Source organism: Propithecus coquereli, unplaced genomic scaffold (assembly GCF_000956105.1).
Source record: "Propithecus coquereli isolate 6110/MARCELLA unplaced genomic scaffold, Pcoq_1.0 Scaffold4, whole genome shotgun sequence".
In the NCBI taxonomy this organism is placed as follows: Eukaryota; Metazoa; Chordata; class Mammalia; order Primates; family Indriidae; genus Propithecus; species Propithecus coquereli.
This window is the reverse complement of record NW_012149729.1, coordinates 991,321-1,003,410: the sequence shown is the minus strand read 5'-3', so window position 1 is coordinate 1,003,410 and position 12,090 is coordinate 991,321. Positions and strand designations below refer to the sequence as shown.

The 12,090-nt window shown below is 34.6% G+C and overlaps 1 protein-coding gene across 1 annotated transcript in view; it reads left to right on the top strand.

Annotated features, from left to right (window-relative positions):
• ASB15 (ankyrin repeat and SOCS box containing 15) overlaps positions 1-7,633 on the top strand; it is a 13,701-nt gene extending 6,068 nt beyond the window's left edge. The window contains exons 5-9 of the mRNA XM_012652726.1: positions 2,573-2,818; positions 4,418-4,589; positions 6,234-6,804; positions 7,328-7,481; positions 7,587-7,633. Of these exons, the coding sequence (XP_012508180.1) occupies positions 2,573-2,818; positions 4,418-4,589; positions 6,234-6,804; positions 7,328-7,481; positions 7,587-7,633 (1,190 nt within the window). The remainder of the gene's footprint in view (positions 1-2,572; positions 2,819-4,417; positions 4,590-6,233; positions 6,805-7,327; positions 7,482-7,586) is intronic.
• Positions 7,634-12,090: the final 4,457 nt, after the last annotated feature.

Below are 12,090 nucleotides of genomic sequence, written 5' to 3'. Positions count from 1 at the left end.
AGGGTACTTTTTGATGTATTACAGTCATGCTACACAGTTACTTGCTGAGTGAGTGGTGGATATCTAATTTGTGATGATCTGACACTTATTAAGGGGTTTTGCACTTGGACTCCCTCTCTACCCACTCCCTGGAGTTGGTGTCACCTTTCTCCAGTTGGAAAGCCACAAGCTTATTCAGGCCAGTGGAGCCCAGGCTAGAGAGAAGGCTCAGGGAAGCGTCTGTCATGATATTTCAGCCCCACAGCCCTCTGTTCCTGACAACCTACGCCTTTTACAAATCAGTTCATTTTTCCTTCAGACACTTATCTTCTCACAGATCAACACACATCTTCTTCACTCCATCTCTTGTTTCAATTTTGTCAAGGTATCTCAGAAAAATCTTTTTTTCTGTATATTTTATGAGTCAGAAAATCATTCATAGCTGACAATAAATTACATGAGCAAAAAATATATATCGGAAAAAGAAAGAAAATGACAAATTTAAAATAAAAAGGAAAAGTACCTGCAAATTATACAGTGTTTGAAAGTGCCTATAATCTATGCAAAATTCACCATCTAATTTCCTAAACTCTTCAAATTAAGCTTGGTTTTCTTTAAGCATTACTGTTGAAGAAACAAGTTTTAAAATATGAAAACTAAAGAATTAAAAAATTTCTGAAAAAATTCTAAAGAATTCTAAATTCTATATTTTGGAATTTTAAATTCTAGAGACTTAAAAATTATATTTAAAGCATATATAAAATTTTGTATATATTAAACTTCAGAAATTTTTAGTTATTTTACTTAATCAGTTATGTTACACCAATGCTGTGCCTTCTCATTATTTCAATCATTTATTGGTTAAGAATGTCTTCATGAGTTAGCTTGGGAGAAGTTTCCCGTCATCTGCATTATTATTTCTGTGGAAAATATCTCTTGTTTCCAAAAAGATTAAATTAGAAGTGAAGCTTTGATTTTTAAAAAATTATGTTAAGTTGAAGATGTCCCAAATATGCTATTATTTTCATGAAAAAAAGACTAATGTTGCTAATCAATATGCTCTCTGAGTCAGAAAAAAGGAAAACAGATCATGAGGGAAGAAGTTCATTATTTTAATATATTTTTTCTAATTATAAAAAAACTGCAGTAGGAGCAAGAAGATAAATGAGGACACATTTCTTCGTTCGTTTAGCTCACTTGATATGTGCTCTGCAGTAACACCAGCTAGGATGAGGTAATTCACTGTAATTTGAGCTGCCAGTGGCAGATGGGCGATTCAGAGAGAGGCATTTGTCAACAGATTCTACTTTAGACAGTGAGCAAGAGAAAATGTGGAGTCTCACTGCAGTGGTAGCTTGCCTTCCTCCAAAGGAAGTAGGCAAATTTGTCTTCATCCTCTTATTACACCACTGGGAGCCATTTTCCATGCTTTGGCCTTAGAACCTTCTGCCTCCTAGTTGCCCTGGAATGTTCTTTGTGGCCTCACATCTCCTCCTGCCTTTCCCAGCAAAGCCCCAGTCTTTTGAGTCTCTCTTCAAATAGAAGACAATATAGACCTCTTCTCCAGACTGTAAATTCCATGAGTGAGAACCAAATCTGTCTCTTTTCTCTCTTGTCCACAGTGCCTAGCACGGAGCCTTTCATTTAGCCCACAGGTATTAACTGAGTGAATGCATGAATGAGTGAGTGGGTGAATGAGTGAATGTAACCTTATTTATCTCCATTTGCAGGGAGTAGTTCTCACCCTGATCTGTTTCACATTAAGATTTTACTTATTGACAAGAAAAAAAATGTTTTACATCTTTCATAAGTATTTACAACTAAATGGAAACAATCTCTTAATAATCCAAAAGGGGAAAAATAACCTTTTAACCATGTAATTTGAGCTATTAGAGACAAGCAGAGGGGGAGAGAGACATCTGATTTACTGAGCCTCTTAAATTGTGCTATATTATCTGCCACTTCACCTGTTTAGAAAAGTTGACCTACCTAGATTCTAAACAGTCCTACTGACAACCTCCCATTAAAAGTATAGGAAAGAGAAGTTCATGTAATACTTACTGCTGTCTTTGGTGGAAGAAAAAACCTGTTTCTATTAAGGAAAACTTGGTAAACATTATTTACACACGAGACTCCCAGGTCCTAGGAGTGATAAAATGATATTAATAATAATTATTATTTACTAAGCTCCTATTATATACTGGGTACTATATTAAGCATTTTAAATACATTATTTAATTTGTACAACCCAGCAGTAGATGTTATTTCCATTTTGTTAATGAAGAAAGGAAAGTTTAGAAAGACTAAACATGGCATCCTTTTCTAGTGATGCCCTCTTTCCCATGAAACTCTTACCCTTCCTCCAGATGTTAAAGAAAAAAATAGTATTATCTTGCACACGTTATACTCCACAAATAGAAATTTGGCTATGAGAAACAGAAGGTATTAGAGAAATACAATATTCTCTTGTAGAAGAAAAGATTATAACTAATAAATATTTTAATATTAAATTTGGTTATTAGTTTAACATCTACTAATGTATTTGCGTTAATATACTTACTGTCGGCTGTTCTTTTTTAAAATAATTTTTAAGCCGTAAAAAAGGGTTCCTATGACATGGTATCTACTCTGATTAAACACAACCCCAGCCTGGACCAGCCCTGTGTCAAGCGATGGTCAGCAATGCACGAAGCAGCCAAGCAAGGCCGAAAAGATATCATAGCTCTGCTACTAAAACACGGAGGCAATGTCCACCTGAGAGATGGATTTGGAGTCACACCGTTGGGTGTGGCTGCCGAGTACGGTCACTGTGATGTGTTGGAACATCTAATCCACAAAGGTATGTGAAAAGGAATTACACTTTCCTGACTTTTGTCCTGCCTCTTGGACACTCCTTTTCTCCTTTCCTCACTGTGTCCTCTTCCTCCCCTGAATGTAACTGGGCATCAGGCTTTCATACTCAGCCCCCTCAATAAACCCCTATGCCACAACTCAGTTAAGCCCTATATATTGTGGCCTACTGCTTTCTGTAGAAGCAGCCCAGTTTTCACATAGGTGACTCACTAAGGCTTCTCCTAAACTGAATTTCTCCTCATTTTCTACTTACTGATATAATAATTTCTCTCAACCAGGACTGAAAGGTTGGATTTACCTCCAATTTCTCCATCCCCTTCTTTCCTAAACCCCATCAGTTGCAAAATCCTATAGCATCTCTCGTCCTCATTTTTGCAATCCATCTGCCATCGTGGTCAGGTCCCTCACATCTTCCCTGGACCAGTGCAAATATTTTCTAACCATTCTCTGGGTTTCCAGTCTCCCCATCAGAGAATCCATGCTACACACTGCAACTTGTTTCCTCTCCCTAAAGGACAGCTACAATAGTGTGAACTGTTCAAAAAATCCCTATGGCATCATCCTGCTTTGCCCCTCTTGTATCCTACACTCCAGCCAAAATAGACTAGCAGTATTCCCAAACAAATCTGACATTCCCTCTGTCTGGGTTTGGTTCAGGTCTTTGCCCTCATCTCTCCAGCACAATTCAAAGTCAATTTCTTGAGACATCTCCTCCCCTATTCCTTTCCTAATTCTCCCCAACAGATTGTGACATTGCCCTCCTCTATATCCTCCAAGGATATAATTATACAACTACAGAACCAGCAGTTAAGAGACCTAATTCCTAAACTGGTTTGGGCCACCTACTCATTGTGAGACCCTAGCCTGGTTAGGTCAACTTCTGGTCCTCAGTTATCTCATCTGCAAATAAAGGCTAGGACCATATGGTCCCCAAAGGATCCTCTATGGGGAAAAGATGAATATTTTTGAGCAAACTTTATTTAATTTTCAAATAAGCCCTGTGAAATAAGCTGTATTATTCCAGTTTAGAGATGTGATGATAGAGGGGCATAGAAGTAAATGGCTTGCCCCCAATTCTCACGGTAAGCAGCAGAGCCATAATTCAAACACAGACCTCTGTCTCCTGCATCATGCCTCCTAGTCTTGATGTCATTTGAATGCCATACGGTTTGTTCTCTGATGACATTTTGTTTCATTTCCCCTCTAAGCTCCTTAAGGTAGTCAAACTTATTCATCTTATGGTCACACACAGTGTTTGTGTATAGAGGGTAGTCGATAAATATTTGTTGAATTGAAAGAGTGTTCATTATTGTCTTTAAGTAAAAAAGTCTAATGATCCCTTTTTCTGAAAGCATTTGCCGGTCATGAAAATTGACTTGTTAGTTTCTCTCATGTTTTTGTGACCAATGGATTTTCTAATAAAGTGAAGCATGCTGCATAACTGTCTGTTGAAAACATTGAGAACATAGATGCTCTTGATTCTACACTTTTAAGTCCTAAGTAGAAAGTAAAACAACAGGTTGTTTTTAAGGGGGCTATTTTAGCAAGGCCAGTTATCATCATGTCACGTGTTTTATACTGCCAGGTGGTGATGTATTTGTTTTGGCGGATGATGGGGCATCAGTGCTGTTTGAGGCAGCAGGAGGTGGCAATCCTGATTGCATTTCCCTGCTGCTGGAATATGGAGGAAGTGGAAATGTACCTAACAGAGCAGGGCATCTTCCTATACACCGAGCTGCCTACGAGGGACATTATCTGTGAGTGATAAATTACAGGATAATCGTTTTAAGTTAAAAATGCAAATTTATATATACAGTATAATCACAAGTCTCTCTCTATATAATACCGTCCAAAAATCCAAAGGGAAATAGTCAAAATGTTCACAAGTTCTGTATTTAGATGCTTGGAACTTGTTTGATTTTCCTCCTTTTCATATTCTTATAAGTCCAAAAAATGAATTTATAATAATTTTACGAAGAAAAGAAATTCTCTTTTAAAAGGAATTAAGTTATGTGAGAATTCTGCACAAGCCAACCAAGAGTGCTTTTCTGTTAAAAAAAAAAAATTGTGTTCAGCAAAATATTACAGAATTTCTAAAAATTTTGCTCTTGGTAAAGGATTAAAATTTGTAACAATACTATCATTGTTACTACAATTATTTCTTAACATCTCCAGGATTTTATAATATAATGTCAAACATATCATGTCAAATATATTCTTCAATAGAAAAGTTTCATTATGAGTTTAGATTTCTTTACTCCACAGAAATAGTTGGATAGATTTTTAAAGCACAAAATGTGCCATGATGAATACATCGATAGATGTCTAGAATCACTATATTAAACTACCCACCATGATAAGATGGTTGCAATCAATTCAATACATTTTATAAGTTGAAAAACTTTGAAGTAGTTAGGATATGTAGTTTTCAGTGGCCACATTGGCTAAGTGGCCAATGACATATAATTGATGCTAAGTGACATGTTGTTAAAGTTTATCTGGATTTACTCCCAGTGTTCATAAATTCACACATGGTAGCTCTGAATTAGGCACAAGAGATCAAGTTATCCTTGCCTGTGGCTCTCATACATGTCTATTTGGTTAGTCAAGTGTGAAATTTACAATGATTTATCACATGTACTTAGAAACATAAGCTGTTATCTCAGGTGGACAGATATAAGGTTGATGAATAATAAAGACTCTTCTTTTGGCTAATAATTCAATTGCAAGTTGTATGAAAGCAGACAGGATGTACATGGTCAACATTAAAAAAAATAGATTGCCTGGTAATCAGTGAAAGAGGAATAATTAATGAGAAACCAAAGAGGCCTAAATTCTAGACCACCTCCACATCTAACCCGTGTGACCTTGGACAAGTCATTTTACCTCTCCAGACTTCATATTAACTTCTTCAGTTAAATGAAGTAGTTGGACTAAATTATATCTAAGCTCACTTCCACCTCTCACTTTCTATGATTCCATGATTCAAATGGTCAAGATTATGAAACATTCTTCTATGGCATCAGAAAGGCTTACTTTTATATTTTTTTATTAAATAGCATTGGTTGCTTATAAAAATTGTATTGCTCAGAGAAGAATTGGAAAGTGGGCAGGGTTCCTGAGGAACCAAAGTTCTAGGACCATTCCTGTAAGATTCAGCATGTTTCCCAGGAATATTCAGAATAGGAAGATAAATCTAAATTGAACTAAATCATACTGAACTAAATGTTAATAATATCTTGATGGACAAAGATTAAGTGTTTCAGTATAAGGTTATCTGGAGAAATTAAGGGAAACTAAACTAAACAAATTGCCTTCACTTATTTAGTGAGGAAGCTGATTTTTTCAATTTCTTGGTTTTCTTTATGCCATGTGGATATTTCACTTTTTTTTTTTTTTAGTGCACTGAAATATCTTATCCCAGTAACATCCAAACATGCAATTCAGAAAAGTGGGCTAACACCAATTCACTCAGCAGCAGATGGACAAAATGCACAGTGCCTAGAACTGCTCATTGAAAATGGTTTTGACGTCAATACCCTCCTTGCTGACCACATTTCCCAGAACTACGATGATGAGAGAAAGACTGCGCTATATTTTGCCGTTTCCAATAATGATATCCGTTGCACGGAAGTCCTTCTGGCAGCAGGTGCAGATCCAAACCTAGATCCCCTCAACTGCCTACTTGTGGCAGTGAGGGCCAATAATCATGAAATTGTCCGACTGCTTCTCTCCCATGGAGCTAATGTCAACTGTTACTTTATGCATGTCAATGACACTCGTTTCCCCAGTGTCATTCAGTATGCCCTAAATGACGAGGTAATGCTGAGGCTATTGCTGAATAATGGCTACCAAGTAGAGATGTGCTTTGAATGCATGCATGGGGACATCTTTGGAAATTCCTTTGTGTGGTCAGAAATAGAAGAAGAGGTACTGCCAGGATGGACATCTTGTGTAATAAGAGATAACCCGGTGAGTTACATGCTTTTCTGTTTCATATTGGGTCATCATCCTAACTCTTATAAGCTTTCACTCATTTGGGGATGTTATAAGAAAGGAAAAATCAACTGTAATTTTTAAATTGTTCTTATTCTTGAATTTTTGTTTACAGTGATATGGGGATATAAGCATAAAGCTAGCCAAAAAGAAAAATATGTTGTTTATTCTTCTTGAATTGGAAACTGAATGTAGAAGAACTTGAAAACTTATGAGATTAATCACTATTGCTTATTTGGTGGAATATCAGGGCTAGGTGGAAAGAAGCATGATTCTTCTATGTTATGCTGACTATAATAATATCAGAGCCAGGCATATGTCTTCAGGGCTGATAGTTTCACAGAAACAAGCAAGCAATTTATTTTTCATTCTTGTTCATGATAAGGAGGGATCTTTTATTTTCTGTAAAAGATAAAGAGTAATTTTTATAACAAAATTGAGTGTTTATGTATATGGTATATTAAAGTACTACTAAGTTAAATTTTATCAATTCTCTCAGTTTTGTGAGTTTATTACAGTTCCTTGGATGAAGCACCTGGTAGGCAGTGTTATTCGTATATTAATAGATTACATGGATTATGTCCCTCTGTGTGCTAAACTGAAGTCTGCACTAGAAGTACAGAGAGAATGGCCAGAAATCCGCCAAATACTAGGTAAAAAACAAAAGTTTTGCCTACAATTTTTTTTATTAAAAATGTATGTGGGAGAAGTTTCTTAAGGTCTTCTTTAATACTTTTTCAGTGCTGCTTTATTTTCAGAATTATCTGGGGTTGTTAAATCATCCTTAACACTTTCTTTGCTGTAAGATTTTTTGTTGTTGTTTTTCTTGGTATTTTCCAACTCTTCAGTTGTATAATGAGTAATACTATATCTATATTAACATTCTTACTAGAATTCATTTTTTGAAAATTAACTTCTATAATATCATGCAATATGTAGTCTGCATTCTCCACGTGGGCAGGGATCTGTTTTGTTTCTTTTTATAATATATTCTCAAGGTTTAGCATAGTGGCTAGTAAGCAGTAAATACTCAATCAATACTTATGGAGTAAATGAATAAATGGAAGGGATTAGAATTATCCTTTTTGACTTGCTTTCTCTCAGGTCTTTATTGATATAATCTTAACATCAAAGATTTGTGTTTATAGACAGGCCGTTGTGTATTCTCTAGATGAAAGTTTAGTTATTATGAAAACGAATCATATTATAAAGGCTGGGCGCAGTGGCTCATGCCTATAATCCTAGCACTTTTGAAGGCCGAAGCAGGAGGATCACTTGAAGCCAGGAGTTCAAGACCAGCCTGGGCAATAGTGAGACCTCATCTATACATATTACAAAAGTTTCAATAAAAGTACATTTTAAATGACTCAAAACAAAAATAGAAACTAGAAAAAATTCATAGATTGGAGAGATTTTCTCTTTCAAGATATGAGTTTGGAAAAATAAACTTTCAAAACCTACTTGGAAATCAATGTCATGGAGCCTAAAGAAACATCATAGAACTTAATATATATACTTAAATCTGTCTTCCCCTGGAAGGAGTTCTATAATAGAAGAGATTTTGTGGCAACTAAAGCAGAAATCTTAGAGAATCTGATAGATAATTTAGTATTGTGACCCTAGAAATTGAGTTCTGTGGTCAGATAGACCCAGGGTAGGGTATAATTCTGGCCATGCCTAGGAATAGGATTTCTGGGTTATGTGATGTAAATATAATTCAGGGCTATTTTCATTGAAACAAGCAACAATTTATTGTTATCATTTTTGCTTCTCTAAGAGGAGGAAGACTTTTTATTTCCCGTAAAAAGACCAAGATAGTCATACAAGCTGTGTGACTTTGAGCAAGTTACTTATTCTTTTTATACCTAAGTTTTCTCACTGCAAAATGGGGCTAGGATAGTATTTACCTCACAAGGATGTTGTGGGGATTTCAAGAGATAATGCATGTAAGATGCTTAGCATAGTGTCTAGTACATTAAAAATACTTAATAAATTTAGCGAGTTTCAAAACTAAATTATTAGTATTTTTATTACATGGTAAATTTATGTAAGGTTTCTAAAATGTACATGTGAAGTGTGTCATGAAATATTGTAAAGTATTATTGTGCTTATTTTTACATATAAAAAGCTAAGTCTAAGGGGAATTGTAAAACAGTAATTCTTGAAACTGACCTCTCAGAGTTCCCTTTCTGGACTGAAGCTCACATTGGGTGTAAAATAAAAATCAAGCAAGACCGGGATAAGAGAAGGTCCACATAAAAAGTGGGAGTGGCAAACAGAACCAAGAAACCTCAAGGAGCAAGCCACTATACTTTGGATCATTGCAAGAAAATAATAGAGTGGGAAGTTCTGTAGAGTTAGAAGAACTCTTGAATCAACCATCCTAAAAATTCAAGAAAACTACATTCACATAAAAATGAGCAATAGAAAAGTACCACAGTCAAATCCTATATAGTTATTATAAGAAAAAATAGAAAGAGGTACAGAATAATATCCCCACAATGAAAATACCAGAAAATCGCACTCTCAGAACAGATCAAAATTGAAACCTTCTATTTCAAAAAGAGCTAAAAGGTATGAGAAAAATGATATATGACATGAAAGAACAATATGAGTCAAAATTAGAAAAATTCAGAAATAAGGTAACAGAACTGAGGAAAGAACTAGAAATAAAAAGCAAAAATTAATTTCAAATATGAAGAGTGAACTAGGATGAAAACAAGAACTAATAACACAGTAGATAATATCATGATAGAAATGGAAGAGAAAATGGAAGAAAGTTTTTAAAATCAAAAGAAGTGAAGGAATAGATAAAAGGAATTGAAAGTGACAAATGTTAAAGATAAACAATGAAGAGTCAATATATGAAAAATAGGATTCCTTAAAAAGGAAAACCAAATCAAGGGAACAAAAAAAATACAAATAAAAATACCTAAATTTCAAGAACATTTTCTGTAATAAAAAAGAAAAGTTTGAAACTACAAGTTACAAATTACTATATCGTTTGGGCATATAGGCAAAAAGAACAAATGATTTGTGGGGGAAAAATGATTATTATTAAAACTTTTATCAACAACACTTTATGCCAAAAGAAAATGGAGTAACATATTTAAGACGACCCATGGAAGGAAGAGGTAGAGCAAAACTGACTTTTAGTTATCGACGCAGGCAAATTGCTGTTAGCGTGAGAGAACTCGGGAAATCTAATTTCTCTAATCGAAGGATCCACTAAGAAGTGACCTTTAGACAACTCAAAATGATTAGAGAGATAGCAACATAAGGACTAATATCAAACAGGATGAGCATTAAACAGAATACCAAGATTAAGTGAGACTTAAGAAGGATAAGATATAATATGTAATGATTATATGTTCTGATAAAGTAGATATGCACAACTATTTATTTTTAAATATTGGTAAATAACATAAATAATATTTAATAATAAAGTACATATTTATTTTAAAATATTGATGGTGTCATAATATTAATATTGTTATGCTGAGACTGACACATATTCAGTAAATGAACAATTAAGGAATATTCTAATACCATTATTCTTTGTATCCTGGAGACCCAGGATTGTCAGTGTGGAAGAAAGGAAATATAGATGTAATACAGAAGAGGTTAAAGAAATATCCTGTAGTCTTGAATTAGAACTAGTATCAATATGAATTCACAAGCTATTTTACCTTGAAAGTGTGTGTACATATGCACTGTGTGTGTGTGCCTATCTGTTTCTCTCCAGGAAGGGCTTAGACATAATGATGAATCCAGTAGCAATGAGCATCCCTAGGAATCAGATTTTGGCCTAGAAATGGCATTTTCTACAAAAAGAAACAAAGGCTTTTTAGAGAAATAGATTACTTCATATCTAGGGAAGGAAATGTACAAGATGAACCTGGAACATCTGGATACCAGATAGCAAAGAAACTCTTAAATACTTCAAGAATCATGTCAAAAGAAGTCAGGAACCAACATGAAGAGAGTCCCACTGGCCAAAGATAGGACAACTTAAGTTTCAAAAAGCATAATTATTTCAATGAGTTGAAACCTATCCAATATGTTTAAATATATGATATTTTAAAAACTGGTCAGCTCCAGAGAACAGTAGAAGATCAACTTATTACCTTGAAAATTGGGATAAAAAGAAAGATTTAACTGTTCATTCTGCCTTACCTATATGATTCGTGCCATTAGTAACCAAAGAGTAAATGAGCAAAAACATCCCTTAATAAAAATACTCCAAATAACAAATGAAAAAGAAATTATATAATTAGATTCACCATTTTGTTGCTCCCACTTTGATATAATTATATCAAATTATATTATTTGGTATAATTAGATATCACCGTTTTGCAGTTTATCCCCAGTAAACTAAAGGATATAATTATTGAGCATCGACTGCTGCTAGTATCACATTATGCAGCCCCCAGTGAAAGGACGCAGCACCAGCTACAGTTTGTCAGAGAAATCAAACCTGAGTCTGATCAAGTCTCTGGATCCAGCTATCAATTTGCAAAAAATAGAGAAGACAATGGAACTGCACCGTGAAAATGTAATCAGTAAAATTCAGGTTGTCAGAAACTACAAGGCATTTGGGTTCTTCCAAAATTAATTGAAAGGACAAGAAGAGGGTGCAGAGAAGAACCTGCAGATTAAAAAATATTTAAAGGACATATCAAAATTTTAAAAGAAATATTGTCAATACTATATACTGCAGGGATAGTGCACTTAGATAATGAGACTTTGACGGAACTGATTACTTAACAAGTCAGAAGGTTACTTATGGGGGAAGGAAGGGGTGAAGATTGAATGGATTGTGGAGGAAATTCTAGGGTGTCTAGCAAAGTTCTATGTCATGACCTTGGTTGGACTTTGGAGGTAACTAAAGATGTTCACCTAATCACTTACAATAACTTAGAAAACTATGTATGTGTGTAGTTTCTCTATCTGTATTTTATTTTGCAATAAAAATATTAAAACAGTTTAGAGATTGTAACTAGGAAAAAACTTGAAGGCTTAGATAAATTAATTTTCCAAAGTTATAAACAGAAAAAGCAAGGATTTGAACCCTCACATGTCTTACTTTGAAATACAGGCTCTTTCTATAATACCACAGTACTCCTGTCATAGAAAGAATAGATTTTGCTTCTAAATGGGAATAATTGTCCACATGTTTTTATTGCAAAAGAATCACCAATTCTAATGACTTTGGAAAGGCAATCCAAGTAAGAATAAAACCAGGGAGTTTTTTGTTCTTTC